Here is a 14,886-nt window from a genome sequence, read left to right on the forward strand (position 1 = left end):
GAGGTTATATTCTTGTAATCAGATTTGAGCTGAATTTGAACTGTGATGTAAATGCACTGAGCATCTTAGCAATGTTTCAGTTTCTTCACAGTGCAGAGCTAAAATTTATATATGAAATGTCATGTTCCCAGCGGCCAAAATGTCATTTTTTTTTCTTTACCAGCTACTTGCCTTGTTTTGATAGATACTGTATTCAAAAACATCTCCTGGAGTTGTATGTCACTGATCAGCCCTTTTAAAACACTCTGTCTGAGGAGCCCTCATATCATGTTTTTGCTCAGTTAAACAAGTCAGCATGAAGTAGGGTTTGATTCTGGACATGTTTTTGTGTAAAGCTGAGACGTACAGTGAACTCTAAATACATTGTAAGTTAGGCTGCTTTATGCGTGACTTTTAATGCTTATCACATCTCAAATTGAAATCATTCTGGTTTACTAGTAGAACTTTATCTGCAATAGTAATTAAATGTCATTATTCAAATATACAGTTTTCGGCCTGTAAATGCTGGTTATGAGGGTGCTCTGGCACTGCTGCTGAACAGCTCTAAGGATGGATCCGAGTTTGCTTTCTGCTTGGTCACTCTGGAGTTTTGACTTTACCTTCATCTCCCCCAAGGTTTTCCTCTCAGGTGTAAATTTGTATCACAAAACATTGATAGTTATGAGTAGTGGAGACTCTAAACTAGCATATCTCTAAGGCAGTGCAAAAAAAAAGATAGAATCGAATTCTTCAAATGTGTGCAATATTAACTGACGTGCTATCAGTGTAACAAAAGCTGCTACTTTTAGCACATGATTCATCTCTGGATGCTCTTGTTTTTCCATCCTGTATCAAGAAGATTTACTCCATAGGATAATTGCTTTTCAGAACTGGTTCTGCATGAGGGAGTGTGAGCATTCCATGTAATGGACTGGCCACACAGTCAGTGGGGATTTGGAGGAAAATGAACTGCAGTTTGTAGAGCTTTGAGGCAGCAGTTCAAGCTACTGTACCATATCATTTTTAATAATTGCTTAGTTATATTGATTGGTTTTAAATAATTATCAGACTGAAGAAAAATATAAGATAGGCAGCGTCAATATAAGATGTCTTATAAACTAAGGACTTTTTGTCCCCCACTATGTAGAAATATTACCGAAAAACATCCCTTCCATAAGTTTAAAAAAAGCATTTCCAGTAAATAAATTATTTATAAATTGCATGCAGCTGTAAGATAAGGGGGCAACACAAATTCAATTTTCTTATCGTGCACTCTCTTTATCATTTCATTCTTGTCTGTTAAAACACTGCTTGGCTCAGGTAATTAATTAAATATCTCTGATGTTTTTAGATGTCTTAATGCATGATTTGAAAAATAGTTGTATCTTTTGTTTTTTCCCATGCTACTTTAATTTAAACATAATATGATGACAAATTTTATTCATCAGTCCCATATAGGCTTCCCTTAGGAAAACATTTATAAAGATATCAGGTGCCAGTTGGTCACAGCAGAGCTAGCTCAGTTAGAGTGAAAATGTATTGATTTTTCAAATAAACTTTTATTATGTTTTCTTTGATCTCAGTGTTGCTCCTTGTGGAACTGCTGGAGTTCTATAAATCCGCTACATGTTGAGGCTTCTAACAGACCTCATACCCTTTTTCAATCTGTTTCAAAATATGGATTGGTGATTAATGCTACAAGAGATCATAAAATTGTAGTGTCGTTTTTGATTTCAACAGTGTGCAGTGCAGACTTCAGGTATTAGCCACATGGAGGAGCCTCTTGCATATTTTGTCTTATGCTATCATTAGGTTCTTCCAAATTTCCTAGAAAAATTCTATGAAGTCATTCATTTCCAAGCACTTTAAAACAAGATTTTCTGAAAGTGTTCCCCCGCTATATAATTATATGTATTTCTAATTTGATAACTGTACTGTTGTATGATGGCAAGTAAAGCAAATATAAAACCTTTACACTGTCTTTCATTTTTGTGGTTTTTTCTTTCATATTCATTTCGGCTATGTTTTTTCTCATATTCCTTTATTCTTTTTTGTATACAACTTCTGCTTTTCTCAGCTTCATGTGCCTTGTAAACCTGCAACATATGAAACCCTGACAGTTATTCAGTTGTTTTACTATGTTAATGCATTACTAATTAGATAGATAGATAGATAGATAGATAGATAGATAGATAGATAGATAGATAGATAGATAGTTTATTAATCCCCAAGGGGAAAATCACATTATATTTACAGTAACTGTGAAGCTGTTAGTTACAGTGGTTCAGGTCCCATATCTTCAAATAATATTGTGTACAATGTGTATCTTGAAAAAAGTCCAAAACGATTTTGTGAAGAACTACAGTAATTTGGAATCATAGCAGTAATTTGCAGCATCTGAAAGTGAAAGATTAATAGCCCCTGGCTCTGTTTGTAGTGTACGACATGGAAGGGTTAAACAGATTATAAATGTTATTTGAAGAGGACACCACTTCCAGTGACAACTTCAAACTTGAGATCAAAAAAGGAGAGAAAGAAATCTGTCAACAGAACTTAGTGTAAAATGCTTTAAATGAATCTGAACTTCAGCAATGAATCTCTCAAGAAAGCTTTGTTGTATTGCTATTGAACTAAGCAAGTTGGAAGCCATTAATTTATCAATGGCCAGAAAACTTGTTTTCATGTGAAGTTTAAGTCTTGCCAGTATCCCACCTTGAATATTTATGCTAAAGGTCAATGCTGAAAGGATTGCTTTATCAAAGCAGAAAGGTTATCGCCAGTATTTGCAGTATCAGTGCCTATTTAAAATGGTAGTATCAGTGCCTATTACAAATTGAAGAATTTAATAAACTATATTTCACAATTTTTTCAAATATGATAAATTATATTTATAGGCCTCAGTTCGATGATCGACTTCGTGGTCATGTCATCGGACTTGCAGCCACATGTCCTGGACACTTGGGTGAAGAGAGGGGCGGAGCTATCAACTGATCACCACCTGGTGGTGAGTTGGCTTCGATGGTGGGGGAGGATGCCCACCAGGCCTGGTAGGCCCAAACGTATTGTGAGGGTCTGCTGGGAATGTCTGGCAGAGTCCCTTGTCAGAAGTAGCTCCCACCTCCAGCAGAACTTCGACCACGCCTTGAGGGAGGTGGGGGACATTGAGTTTGAATGGACCATGTTCCGTTCCTCTATTGTTGAGGCAGCTGACCAGAGATGTGGCCGTAAGGTGGCCGGTGTCTGTTGTGGTGGCAATCCCCAAACCCGTTGGTGGACACCGGCGGTGAGAGATGCTGTCAAGCTGAAGAAGGAGTCCCACAGGACCCTTTTGTCCTGTGGGACTCTGGAGGCAGCTGATAGGTACCGGCAGGCCTAGCGGAATGGGGCTTTGGTGGTTGCTGAGGCAAAAACTTGGGCATGGGAGGAGTTTGGGGAGGCCATGGAGAACGACTTCTGGACAGTTTTGAGTAGATTCTGGTCCACCATCCAGCATCTCAGGAGGGGGGAAGCAGTGCAGTGTCAACACTGTATATAGTGGGGATGGTGCGCTTCTGACCTCGACTCGGGACGGTGGGCGGTGTATTTCAAAGACCTCTTTAATTCCAATAACATGTCATCCAATGAGGAAGCAGAGCCTGAGGACTCGGAGGTGGGCTGTCTCATCTCTGGGATTGAGGTCACCGAGGTGGTCAAAAAACTCCTTGGTGGCAGGGCCCCGGGCATGGATGAGATACGCCCGGAGTTCCTCAAGGCTCTGGTTATTGTAGGACTGTCTTGGTTGACATGCCTCTGCAACATCGCATGGACCAGAGGGTGTGTTCCAACTACAGAAGGATCACATTCCTCAGCCTCTTGAATACTCTGCATTACCTCACAGATGGTCCATGTAAACCTCACCTTCACAGTGTAAATCCATTTATTGTTCTTCAGCATACTGTTCTGTAGAACCAGAATCTGCGCTGCTAACAATGGATGGAAGGCAGAAACGAAACATGGATGAAAAATCCATTTGGCCATAGTGCACACTCTCTTATGCACTTTCTCAAACAATGACAATTTGGATTTGCTGATCAACAGCATGTTACTTTATATTGTCTTTGGAAACATCCAATTGACTATGTATAAAATATTCAGACTACTCAGACACCTTGGAGTAACCACAATATCCACCGTGCCTGCATACACCATATCAATAAACTGTAACACAAATTGAAATGGTCTCATTAGTGGTCTCTCTACACCAGTTCCTCCAGTTTATTAGGTAATATTTATGGAAAATACTATAAGACATTTGCATTCAAAATACTACAATAGTGGGTTGGGTCTCTGGTTGACAAAGACTAAAGATAAAGTTCAGTTGCATATAAGAGCAAAATATTCCCATTTAGAATTGCTGTATATATTGAACTAATATTTTTTTTTAAAGTGAATTATAAATCAATTGTTCCTTTTGTGCACTGGAAGTGACTTGCTCAAGGTCACAAAGTGAATCAGTGATGGAGAACATATTATGTATTATAACTCCTATACACCCTTCTATGCCCTGAACAACTAATTACCCCAAAATTTATTCACCCTGATCCTACTAAAACAGCACAGCATGCTTTTTTTTTCAGAATACCCCTGAGAACTCATTTGCAGCATCCCAAGACAACTGTACTACTGATTTCTTTAAAAAATATTCGCCTTCAGTTGAAAATCTTTGACCACCTGCTGTTATGCCAAATCATAAAGAAAGTAAATGTGTTTCAGAGTTAGTTACTTGACTCTTGACAGTTTAAATATTTATCCTATTGTTACCTGCCTTAGAAGAGTGAACTGTTGGAAGCTGTCTTTTGTTTTTTGTCTAATATGTACCATGTAGTCTCTATAAAAATAAAGAGATTTAAAAATAATGTGAAAGAATTTTATGTTTTTTGAATGAATGATTGTTCTAACTGGAATAGTTAGTAGTTTTTAAAAGGCAACTGTTAAACTGTAACTAAGAAATCAAAAGCATAATATGAACTGTACCAGTGAAAACATATCTATGAATATTAAATCCAAGGCAGTATGGTTATGTGATTATAGTGCTGCTGGCTCACAGAACCTTTGGTTTGGGTTTGAATTGAGAAACCCGGGGTGTTGTTCTTGAGGAATATGAACATTCTTTCAGTTTTTGTTTGGGTTTTCCTCTGGCACTCCGGTTTCCTTACACATACCCTATTGTGCAAATTACATTAATTAGCAATACTAAATTGGCCCTTGTGTGAGTGGTGTGTATGTGTGTGTGTGTGTGTGTATGAAATAACTTAATAGACCACGACAAAAATAAAACATCTATTCATCTTCTAAACTGCTTAAACCAGGGAGTGGCAGTAACTGACATCTATCCAGCAGCATTAGGTGCAAGGTAGGAAACAGCCGCAGATATGGCGCCTGTCTTGTGTGAGGAACACCTGGCAAAATACATTAAGACCATTCCAAGGGCCAGGAATCAACCTCAGAATTCCGAGGCTGTGAGGCAGTAACGCTAACCACAACACTAAATGTGTGCAATGCATAAAGTAGAGATAAACATACAGTACAGCATCATAGTATAGGGAAGGGTATGACTATATATGTAAAAATGTAGGCTATGATCTGCCCTCAGACAGTATTTAGACCCTTTCACTTTTTCCACATTTTGGTATGTTGCAGTATTCTGCTGAATCATTTAAATTCATTTTCACTCGATTAATACAATATCCCAGAATGATAAGATGGAAACTGTATTTTAGGATTTTTGTAAACTTATTAAAAGTAAAAACAACTTGAAATTTTACATTGACACAAGTATTCCAGCCCTTTTGCTATGATACATGAAATTTAGCTCATTTAGGTGCATCTCATTCAATTCATCATCATTGAGATGTTTCTACTCCTTTTTTGGATTCCTCCTGTGGCCAATTACATTGATTGCAGATAATTGGAAAAGGCACATGCCTGTGAATATGAGATCCCACAGATGGCAATATGTATCAGAGATAAAAACAGCCATGAAGTCAAAAGGAACAGCCTTCAGACCTTAGAGACAGGATTGAGCTGAGGCACAAATCAAGGGAAGTCTATAAAAATGTTTGCATCATTAGAAGGTTCCCAAGAGTACAGTGGCCTTAAATGAAACCGGAAAAACAGGGGGACAAGTGCCTTGGTAACAGATGTGACCAAGAACTTGGTGGTCCCTCTGGCTGAGTTCCAAAGAAACTGTCTGGTGATGGGAAAAATTTCCACAAGGACAATAACCACTGCAGCACTCCACTTTGCTGGGCTTTATGGCAGAGTGGCCAGATGACACCTGCAAGAACATGTGGAGTTTGCAAAAGCACACCCGAAGGACTCTCAGGCTATGAGAAACAAGATGAAACCAAGATTGAACTATTCGGCCTCAATTCTAAGTATCATGTCTGGAGGAAACCAAGCACTGCTCATTATCTGTGCATTCCATTCTACCAGTGGAGCACAGTGGTGCCAAAATCATGCTGTGGAAATGTTTTTCAGCAGCAGGGACTGGGAGACAAGACAGGGTTAATGGAAAGATAAAAGGAGCAAAGTACAGTGATATCCTTAATGAAAGCCTTCTCCAGAGCACTCTGGACCTCATACCTGGCCAAAAGATCACCTTTCAACTGGACAGTGACCTTAAGCACAAAGCAAAGCTTAAGACAGGAGTGGCTTATGGATAACTCTGTTAATGTTCGTGATTGGCTTTGCCAATGCCCAGATTTGAACCCAATCACAAATCTCTGAAGAGACTTGAAAATATCTGTCCACAGACAGTCTCCATCCAGTCTGACAGCATGTGAGAGATCTGCAGAGAAGAATGGCAGACAATTCCCAAATCCACATTGCACAGCTTGTCACATAATAATCAAGGAGTTTCCAGGCTGTAATCACTACCATATCACACGCTTGTCTCAATGTGATATCAATACAATTATCAATACAATTGTAAGCATTCCAACAATCTTCTTTTCACTTACTCATTATCAAGATATTGAGTGCTATTTTATTAGTGAAAAAAAAATGAATTTAAATTTGCTTACTCTAAACTATGACCTGCCTAGAAACGTTTGTGTTTTTTATAAGTTTAGTTCCATTGAAATCTATATTATGGTTAAGCTTACTGGGATAGTGTATACTTAAATCTGTCCACTTACTTAAATTACAATCCCTAAAGCTGTATAGCCCAGTTTACGGAGTGAGCAAACAGATACAAGGAAAGAAACAACCCTTGACTGCCCTCCTATACACAACACACATACAGTACTTTGCATATAATCCACTGCAGGGCCTGCTCATGTACAGTACACACTGATGCCCATGCCATAACTGGTTTGGAATAATCAATTCATCTAACATTCTCATCTTTGGAGTAATTAATTAATTTAACATACTCATCTTTGGGTTGGAGGAAACTGGAGTACATGGAGGAACACCTACTCAGAAATGGGAGAATGTGCAAAATATGCCTAAACAACAACACCCAAGACACTAAATCTGAATGGCAGCAGCTGTAACTGTTGCACAACTCTGTGATGCCCTCAATAAAATGTATTTCTCAATATCTTAAATATTTATACATCAGTAACCTTAAAGAGACAGTGTTTAAGAAGCAGGAGAAAGAACACCCTTCAGCAGCCACATTTTAAACATGCTCTTGTGCTTCCTTCAGTACCTCTTTATTAATCTAAACGACTAAAGTTTACAGTTATTCAGTGTTTTTAAGTTAACCAATCACAATTTATATGGCTAACATCATTTGCTGATTTGTTTTCACATATGCTGTCAGTTCAGATTTCCTGCTGATTTCAGAATACTGCGATCGTCAAACAGGAGTAGATGGTGAACGTTTGGTGGTATGTTGATTGAAAAAAGTCCAGGAAATGAACTGGAAGTTAAAGGGGAAGCCTCACTTGTAATAAAATGACAAATAAGAGTTTGATAGTACCAAAAAAGGCCAAACAAACACAAGAGTATCAAACCGTAAACAGTTAAAAATTCAGAGGACAAAAATAAAGTAAGAGCCTTGTCAAACCAAAGCTAACAAACTGAGGTCAGTAGTGGAAAGATCTGAAGGTTTCTTTCAAGCAATTATCCTAAAGCTAGGATGTTGACTCTGCCACACCGCTGTTATAATCTTTGTGAATGTTTTCTTAGACTTATTTATTCTTTCCATACCTTCGGAAAAGTGAAAAATTCAGTTTCACTTTCATTTTCTACTTTTATTTAGATTTTGAGTGTGTTATTTTATATATTCTTTACATTTTTGAAATCCTGTGATGCCATCTTGTTTTTTCAGTTGGTGCTGCTATTTTGAGCTTTGGTTGTTATTTCTGCATACACGTATTATCAGAGTACTTGATGCTCCGAGTTGTGATGGCTCACCTTCCCGCCTCAATGTGTTCATCTGAGTTTCCGGTCAAACCTTTCTGAGAAATGCAGGGCCTCTGTTATTCTATTATTTAGTCTGACAATAAAGCAATTAAAGCTAAACAGTGTTTTTAGTAGAAATAAAGAGCAAACCAAACATATTAATGTATTTGTATGATTTTGCACAAGATACAATTTCTGACTGACTAGGTTATATTTTTCATTTTATACATTTACCTAAGGTGAAAGGTCAGTCTGTTTATTAAAGTTAATGATGGATATAAATGCTATAAACAATATGGCCATCACCTGGAGAAAATAGTACAAAATGGAGACAATCATATTTACAACAATTCCCAAATGGCACCATGATGATGTCATCTTCATAAATATAAAAATAAACAATAATTCCAAAAACGAATTTTGAAGTTCTAAAACCAGGAGTTACAATTACAGCAGTGCCTTCCAGAAACAATAGGAATGGTTACATTTATTTTAATGAATGCTGCAGGCTCACAATGCATGTTCGTAATATCATTTCAAAATCATTGTTTTGTTTTTTTCCTCTGTCCAGGAAAGGGTGTTAGTCTAATACAGTGAATACCATTACACAAGGGATTGGTTTAATTGTGGGTTTCAAAATGATGTGTTTTAATGAAATCCTACTTCAAAGGATGTACTTTTCCTACTGTAGGAACATCTGTGAGCTGCAGCATGATGATCATAGGAAGGACTTGGAATACATTCAGTTAGTGATAGGTGGGAGAAACTGATACATATTGGCAGGCTGTGGCACGCATCCAGTCCCACTTCACTCCTTGACCCAACCTTGTCCCTTAATTCTAGTTCTTATCCCACAGCTGCCAGAACCCTGTATTCTGGAGAACTGATCTCTTATGGGAACAATACATCCATGTTTGTTACGATATTTAATGGCCGTTTTGCCACTGTACAGTACTGTACATATAACAATCCTGCATGTCAAATGATCTTCATTGTACCCTGCTTGTAAAGTGCATCAATTTTAAACTTCACACGAGAGTTTGTGTTGCCATGCAACAATGAAAGCACAGCATCACATCTTGCTGAAGCATACATTGCCCTGAGATGATTAGAAACAATAGAAATCACATTCAGGTAAAAATGCAGTGGACACATGTTGCCAAGTAATAATGCTAACCTCATTTCAGAACTTAATATACTGCCTCTTCCGTCCCTACTTTCAGAGTTTGTCCACGAGAGCAGCCTTGTGCTAACATTCTGTAACACAGCCATACATTCAGAAAATCTCTCACCTGGCTTCTTATCACTATAGGTAAACTTCAAGTGTCTGCTTTGGATTAAAATGTCCTCTCAGCTAAGCCAACAATTCCCCAGTGTTTTATCTTCAACACTTACAAAACTGACTCGGAATGTGTGTGTTTGGATTCAAACCAAACAGAGAAAAATAGCCTTGCTGTTTGTGTGGTTGAGCACTGGCAGATTAAGTAACTTACAGGCCACACAGAGTGCATAATAAAGCACCGGCTCTGAGATTTTAACTTCCAATTTACAAGGAATTCATATCTGTTAAGGGGTCTCAACATGGAAGTTTCCATTTACCATTTAACCTTTTCATATTCGCAGAGTTTTATATTTGAAATTGTTTATGATGTTTTGCAGCTGTACAAGAGTTTGATTGTTAAAAAAAATGAATTATTTGTTTTACCTTCTTTACCATATCTGTCCTGATCTGGTGTCTTAAAGGCCCAGTATAATATAATTAAAAGTTAATTAACCATATTTGTTAGATGGAAGTTAAAAATAAAGAAGAGAAAATTAGTTTTTTTAATTTCAAAAATTAGTTGTTTTTTTTTTTGTTCTTTGAAAAGAAAAGTCATTTTTTCTGGGCACATTTTGTAATTTTTAAAATGTATTATACAAGTAATATTGGTAACATCTACTGATTTACAGTGCTGAATGTAAGCTTAAAGGTTTATAAAGCATTACATTTTGTAAGTGGCACTTGTGTATTATTTCTAAGGAGTTTGATACACTTTGAGAATAATAATTTTTAGCTGTTGAAATATAAATAATTATACTTTCAGGGATTTTTAGTGCATTATATCAGAAATCCATCATTTTCTAGAATGAGAAAATTCCAATTACAGCTTGTGTAGTTTCACTAGAAGTTGTCAATTTGTTTTAGCCTTCTGACCAGCAGTTCAGCTTGTGCAGTGAGGCATTGCAGCCTGTCAAAAAGGTGAAGTCTTGTTAGGTGCACAGAGAGGTCCAGGTGGAAAATGCTTGATCAGGTCTCCTTTCAAAAAGACTTCAATTAAAGTATAGGTCAAAGCAAGAAAGATGACCACAGTTAGTTTTCTGCACATTCCATAATGTCTTTAATGTTACTAGAAAAACTGGAGAGGACTGGCGGTGCACTGCAGACAGGCGTGTCATATGCCATCATTGTCAGTCACTATGCATTTATTTGCTCAACTATGTCCTGATCCCATAGAAGGTTTGAGAAGATTGGAAGGAAAACTGACAACCAGCATGTCATGTGACCACTCTAGAGTAGGACCAAAACCAAGTCATATGATCCACTTTAGAAATCTTTTTAGATCTGCTATTCATACTGCAGTTGTTGAAACTGCTGGCAGAGTGGGACAGACTCCATGCTGCTGGTCTTGAAGGAGGTCAACCTGTCAGAAGCTATCTATTGACACTACATAAATGTCTGGATACATGGTAGTACCAGGCTGATTTGGTCACAACTGTTCTGAAGTAATCTGACACACAGGCAGAGGTCGGTAGAGTAGCCAAAAATTGAACTCAAGTAAGAGTAGCGTTACGTCAAAATAATATTACTCAAGTAGAAGTAAAAAGTAGTCATCCAAAAAATTACTCAAGTAAGAGTAAAAAAAGTATTTCGTGAAAAGATTACGCAAGTACTGAGTAACTGTTTGATCATAATAAATGATTTATTTTTTAGAAATGTTGTAATAAGGCAGACAAAAATATAAAATGATGTGCAAATTCTGCTATTTCCAAATAATAAAATAAAAAATGAGTAAAAATAAATGTTTACAAAACAAAGATGCACAAATAACACAAAGTTCCCAATCTCAGTTTTCACAACAAAGCTTTTGAAGCCGATACCTACAGTATGTAACATGTATGTTTGAACATTACCAACTACTTACAGTGACAAGATATACTGTACACTGACAGTATAATACTGCGTATTCACTTGCCCTCCAAATAGCACAGTTGATAGAAAATAACATTAGAACAAGGCAGCTTGTGCACGTGCAGCAAGTCTCACTTTACCTTGACTGTCTCTGTCTGTGCATATTTGGTTAAAACGTGCTTGTTCTTCACTCAGTGAAGTGACGGATAAGCTTCAGCAGAGGTTGGCTTTCATTTTTCATGTACAGTGCAACCTTGGATTGCGACTGTTTTGCAAGACAAGCTAAAATTTTGAATAAATTTTGACTTGATAAACGAGCAAAGTCTTGCAATATGAGTAGTCCATATATGCTTTGTCTGCCGAGCGTCACGTGATCACAACTGAGATGATGGTTCTTCTCTCTCTCGCTGCGGGATTGTGGGTGATCGTCAGTCAGCGTGCCTCACTCATATAGTCAACATCCGTACGAGCGTATACTGTTTACTACAACACGGTGACCATGTGTGTGTGCTGTGACGTGTGAGTCCCTGTCTTGCACCCTAAAATACGAAGCTGAGTCTCAATACTTTAGCAACATCATTTTTATTCAGCTTGAAACAGGAACAGTGCAGTTATTTATTGTAGCGGGATCTCAGTTTTTACTACTTTTCTGTTCTTTTTTGTTGCACTGTGATATTTTCATTTTATTCTCATTTATTTATTGTTATTTCAGCAAAAAAAGTGAAAGCTTAATCCAACTGTGTATTCCAAGTTTTTCTTTTTTTCCCAAAAAAATGTTTATATAATTTTTTACCAGACAAAATGAAAATATATGTCTCCATTTTTTTTTTATATAATTTACAGATGTGGAACACATGGCCATAGACTGGTTAAGTGGAAATTTTTACTTTGTGGATTTGATAAGCGATCGAATATTTGTATGCAACAAGAAGGAAGACACTTGCATTACACTCATTGATCTTGACCTTTATAATCCAAAAGGAATTGCACTTGATCCAGTTATGGGGTAAGTAATTACTTATCTGTCTTTCGACTTTCCAAGGTTGACGTCTTTATCACCCATTATGTTTGCAAATATAATTTTATTCAGGTTCATTTTGCCATTTACATTGAGCACTGATTTTGCAAACCTTTAAAAGCTATTGCCCTAATTTATCAGTCAAAATACAATTATAAATGTAGATTATTTCTATACTTCATCAACAGATTTTCAGTTGATTTATTTAATGCTTAGAAGTGGTTTTTGATTGTTTTCCTTGAACAAAAAGTGAGAGTTGTTATTTTTGCTATTTAAAATATGAGTTGCTAAATGTACTTGATACACATTTCAACAGAGCTAACAAAGCAACAGTAAACTTCTACACAGTTCTAAATACTTTACCAATATTAATATTGTGCAGAAGTATAGAAACAAATGAAAAAACTGCCCTACGGACAGAAAAATCAGGACCTATTTTGACTTTTCACAATTCAGTAGGAGTTCTGTCTACTCAGAGATGTATGGGATGTGTTTATAAATTAAAATAGAACTTATAGTAGAGTTGAGGAGGTTAGTTTACGTGTTCTCCTAAAGAAAAGTACTGTATGTATAAGAAATTAATTAAAATTGTATGCAGTATATGTTGCAGAGGAGCACTCAGCAAACTGAATCAGGTTTTCAAAACTAGGCCTGCTGGTGTCTGTAACAATCACATTTGGGTTACTAACCCTTTTAACATTCTCTAGGACAGTTTTCTTTTGTCCCGGAAAAATCTCTAAATTCTCTAGGAGCCAAGTCTTTCTCTTTCCTCTTGGTTTTTTATGCATTTCCTGGAAAGGACATAACCAAAAGCCACACCTCGCATCCTCTTCCACAACTTCCTTGGGAGACGTCAAGTTCCTTTAGCTTCCAAACAGACTCTGGACGCCACCTCTTCTGATGCCTCCCTGTTTTTAGTGGTTGGCCACGTACTCCATTAATGTTTAGCCTGAGAACACAGATAAAACAGTTTCAATACATTTACAGTGGATTCAGAAAGTTTTCTGACTCCTACACTTTCAGTTCATTTTATTGTGCTGTAGATTTAATTTTACAGTGATAAATTTGCCATTATGGCTCAGCGGTCCAGACTCAGTAACCCATAATGACAAAATGAAAACATTTTCTGTTTTATTCCTGAATAAAAACACACTTGTTTTGTTGATTTGTTAGAGACTCCAATCAAATATATGTTTTATTAAACAATAGTTACAATAATCGCAGCCCACCACTCAAAGCGCCAAATGCAAATATCTATGAAACAACCGCATTTTCACTGTGCAAGATGCAAACACACACATGCAAAAGTCTTTACTTTGTATCGATTGATATTTGGGTTTTGGTTTTTATATATCGACTGCAACATGTAAATTGAGTCGTTTACTTCCTCAGTTTTATTCTTGAAAAAAGTACACTTGTTTTGTTATACCTTTTGTGAAAGAGTTTATTTGATAATTGGACTTCTGTCTTCACACATTATACACTTCATGTCAACATTTTGTCTTTATTACTATAACATATGAAAAAAAGTTCTGTATAGTTATGTATTCAATATTTCTTGCCTCGCATTTCCTTCGTCCTATATTTACACAAATAAATGTAGACATGAAACACACATGAAATGTATGTATTTCAAATAGCAATATATTATTTTCCTGTACAATTCCAGACATCTCACTTCCAGATAAACAGACTTCAGCTGTGAGAATTTTGTGTCTGACTTCAGCTGCCTCACTAAGGCAGAAGGGTGAGCAGCCTGCCTCCCTGCGGCTGATTGACACATTTGCAAAACAAAGGCATTATTATTGAGCGATTGGTGCAGTGATGAGGAGCTGTGAATAAAATTAACATTACAAATATTTTCGCAGGCTTCAGTGATTCTGGTGTTAAATAACACTTGTTATGATTACAATGTGCAGTAGACTATAGTGGCATTCCATTTTTAGTACCATAACTTTTTCCCAGGCATGTTTTCATATTCCCAGTTTTGATAGTGCAGAAAAGGGAATGCTAAAAAATGGTATACTTTTGTGCAAATCAATGTAGGGATCGATACAGCAGCATCTGCTGGTTTGCCATGAAAATGCAGGGTTATGTTGGCAAGCTAACCACAATGAATGAAGCAAGGCTCCAAGAGACACAGGAAGCAATATGAATTGCTAAAATGTTTAGCATTTTATTATGCTACTACTACAAATATGTGTGTTTAAGAGGCAATTAGTCTGTCAGTAAGGTAAAAGGTGTTGTTTTTAAAGTAAAAATGCTAAACATTATAATTGTCCTGAAGTTTCTGCACAGCCTTGTAAATGTGACAGGATCTAGGAAT

At 36.9% G+C, this 14,886-nt stretch overlaps 1 protein-coding gene across 1 annotated transcript in view; it reads left to right on the top strand.

Moving 5' to 3' along the window:
- The window catches only part of LOC120530667 (low-density lipoprotein receptor-related protein 1B-like), a 1,848,048-nt gene that overhangs the window by 873,402 nt on the left and 959,760 nt on the right, over positions 1–14,886 (top strand). Inside the window, exon 8 of the mRNA XM_039755091.1 lies at positions 12,386–12,548. Within this exon, the coding sequence (XP_039611025.1) occupies positions 12,386–12,548 (163 nt within the window). The remainder of the gene's footprint in view (positions 1–12,385; positions 12,549–14,886) is intronic.

This window comes from Polypterus senegalus, chromosome 6 (genome assembly GCF_016835505.1).
Source record: "Polypterus senegalus isolate Bchr_013 chromosome 6, ASM1683550v1, whole genome shotgun sequence".
Lineage (NCBI taxonomy): Eukaryota > Metazoa > Chordata > Cladistia > Polypteriformes > Polypteridae > Polypterus > Polypterus senegalus.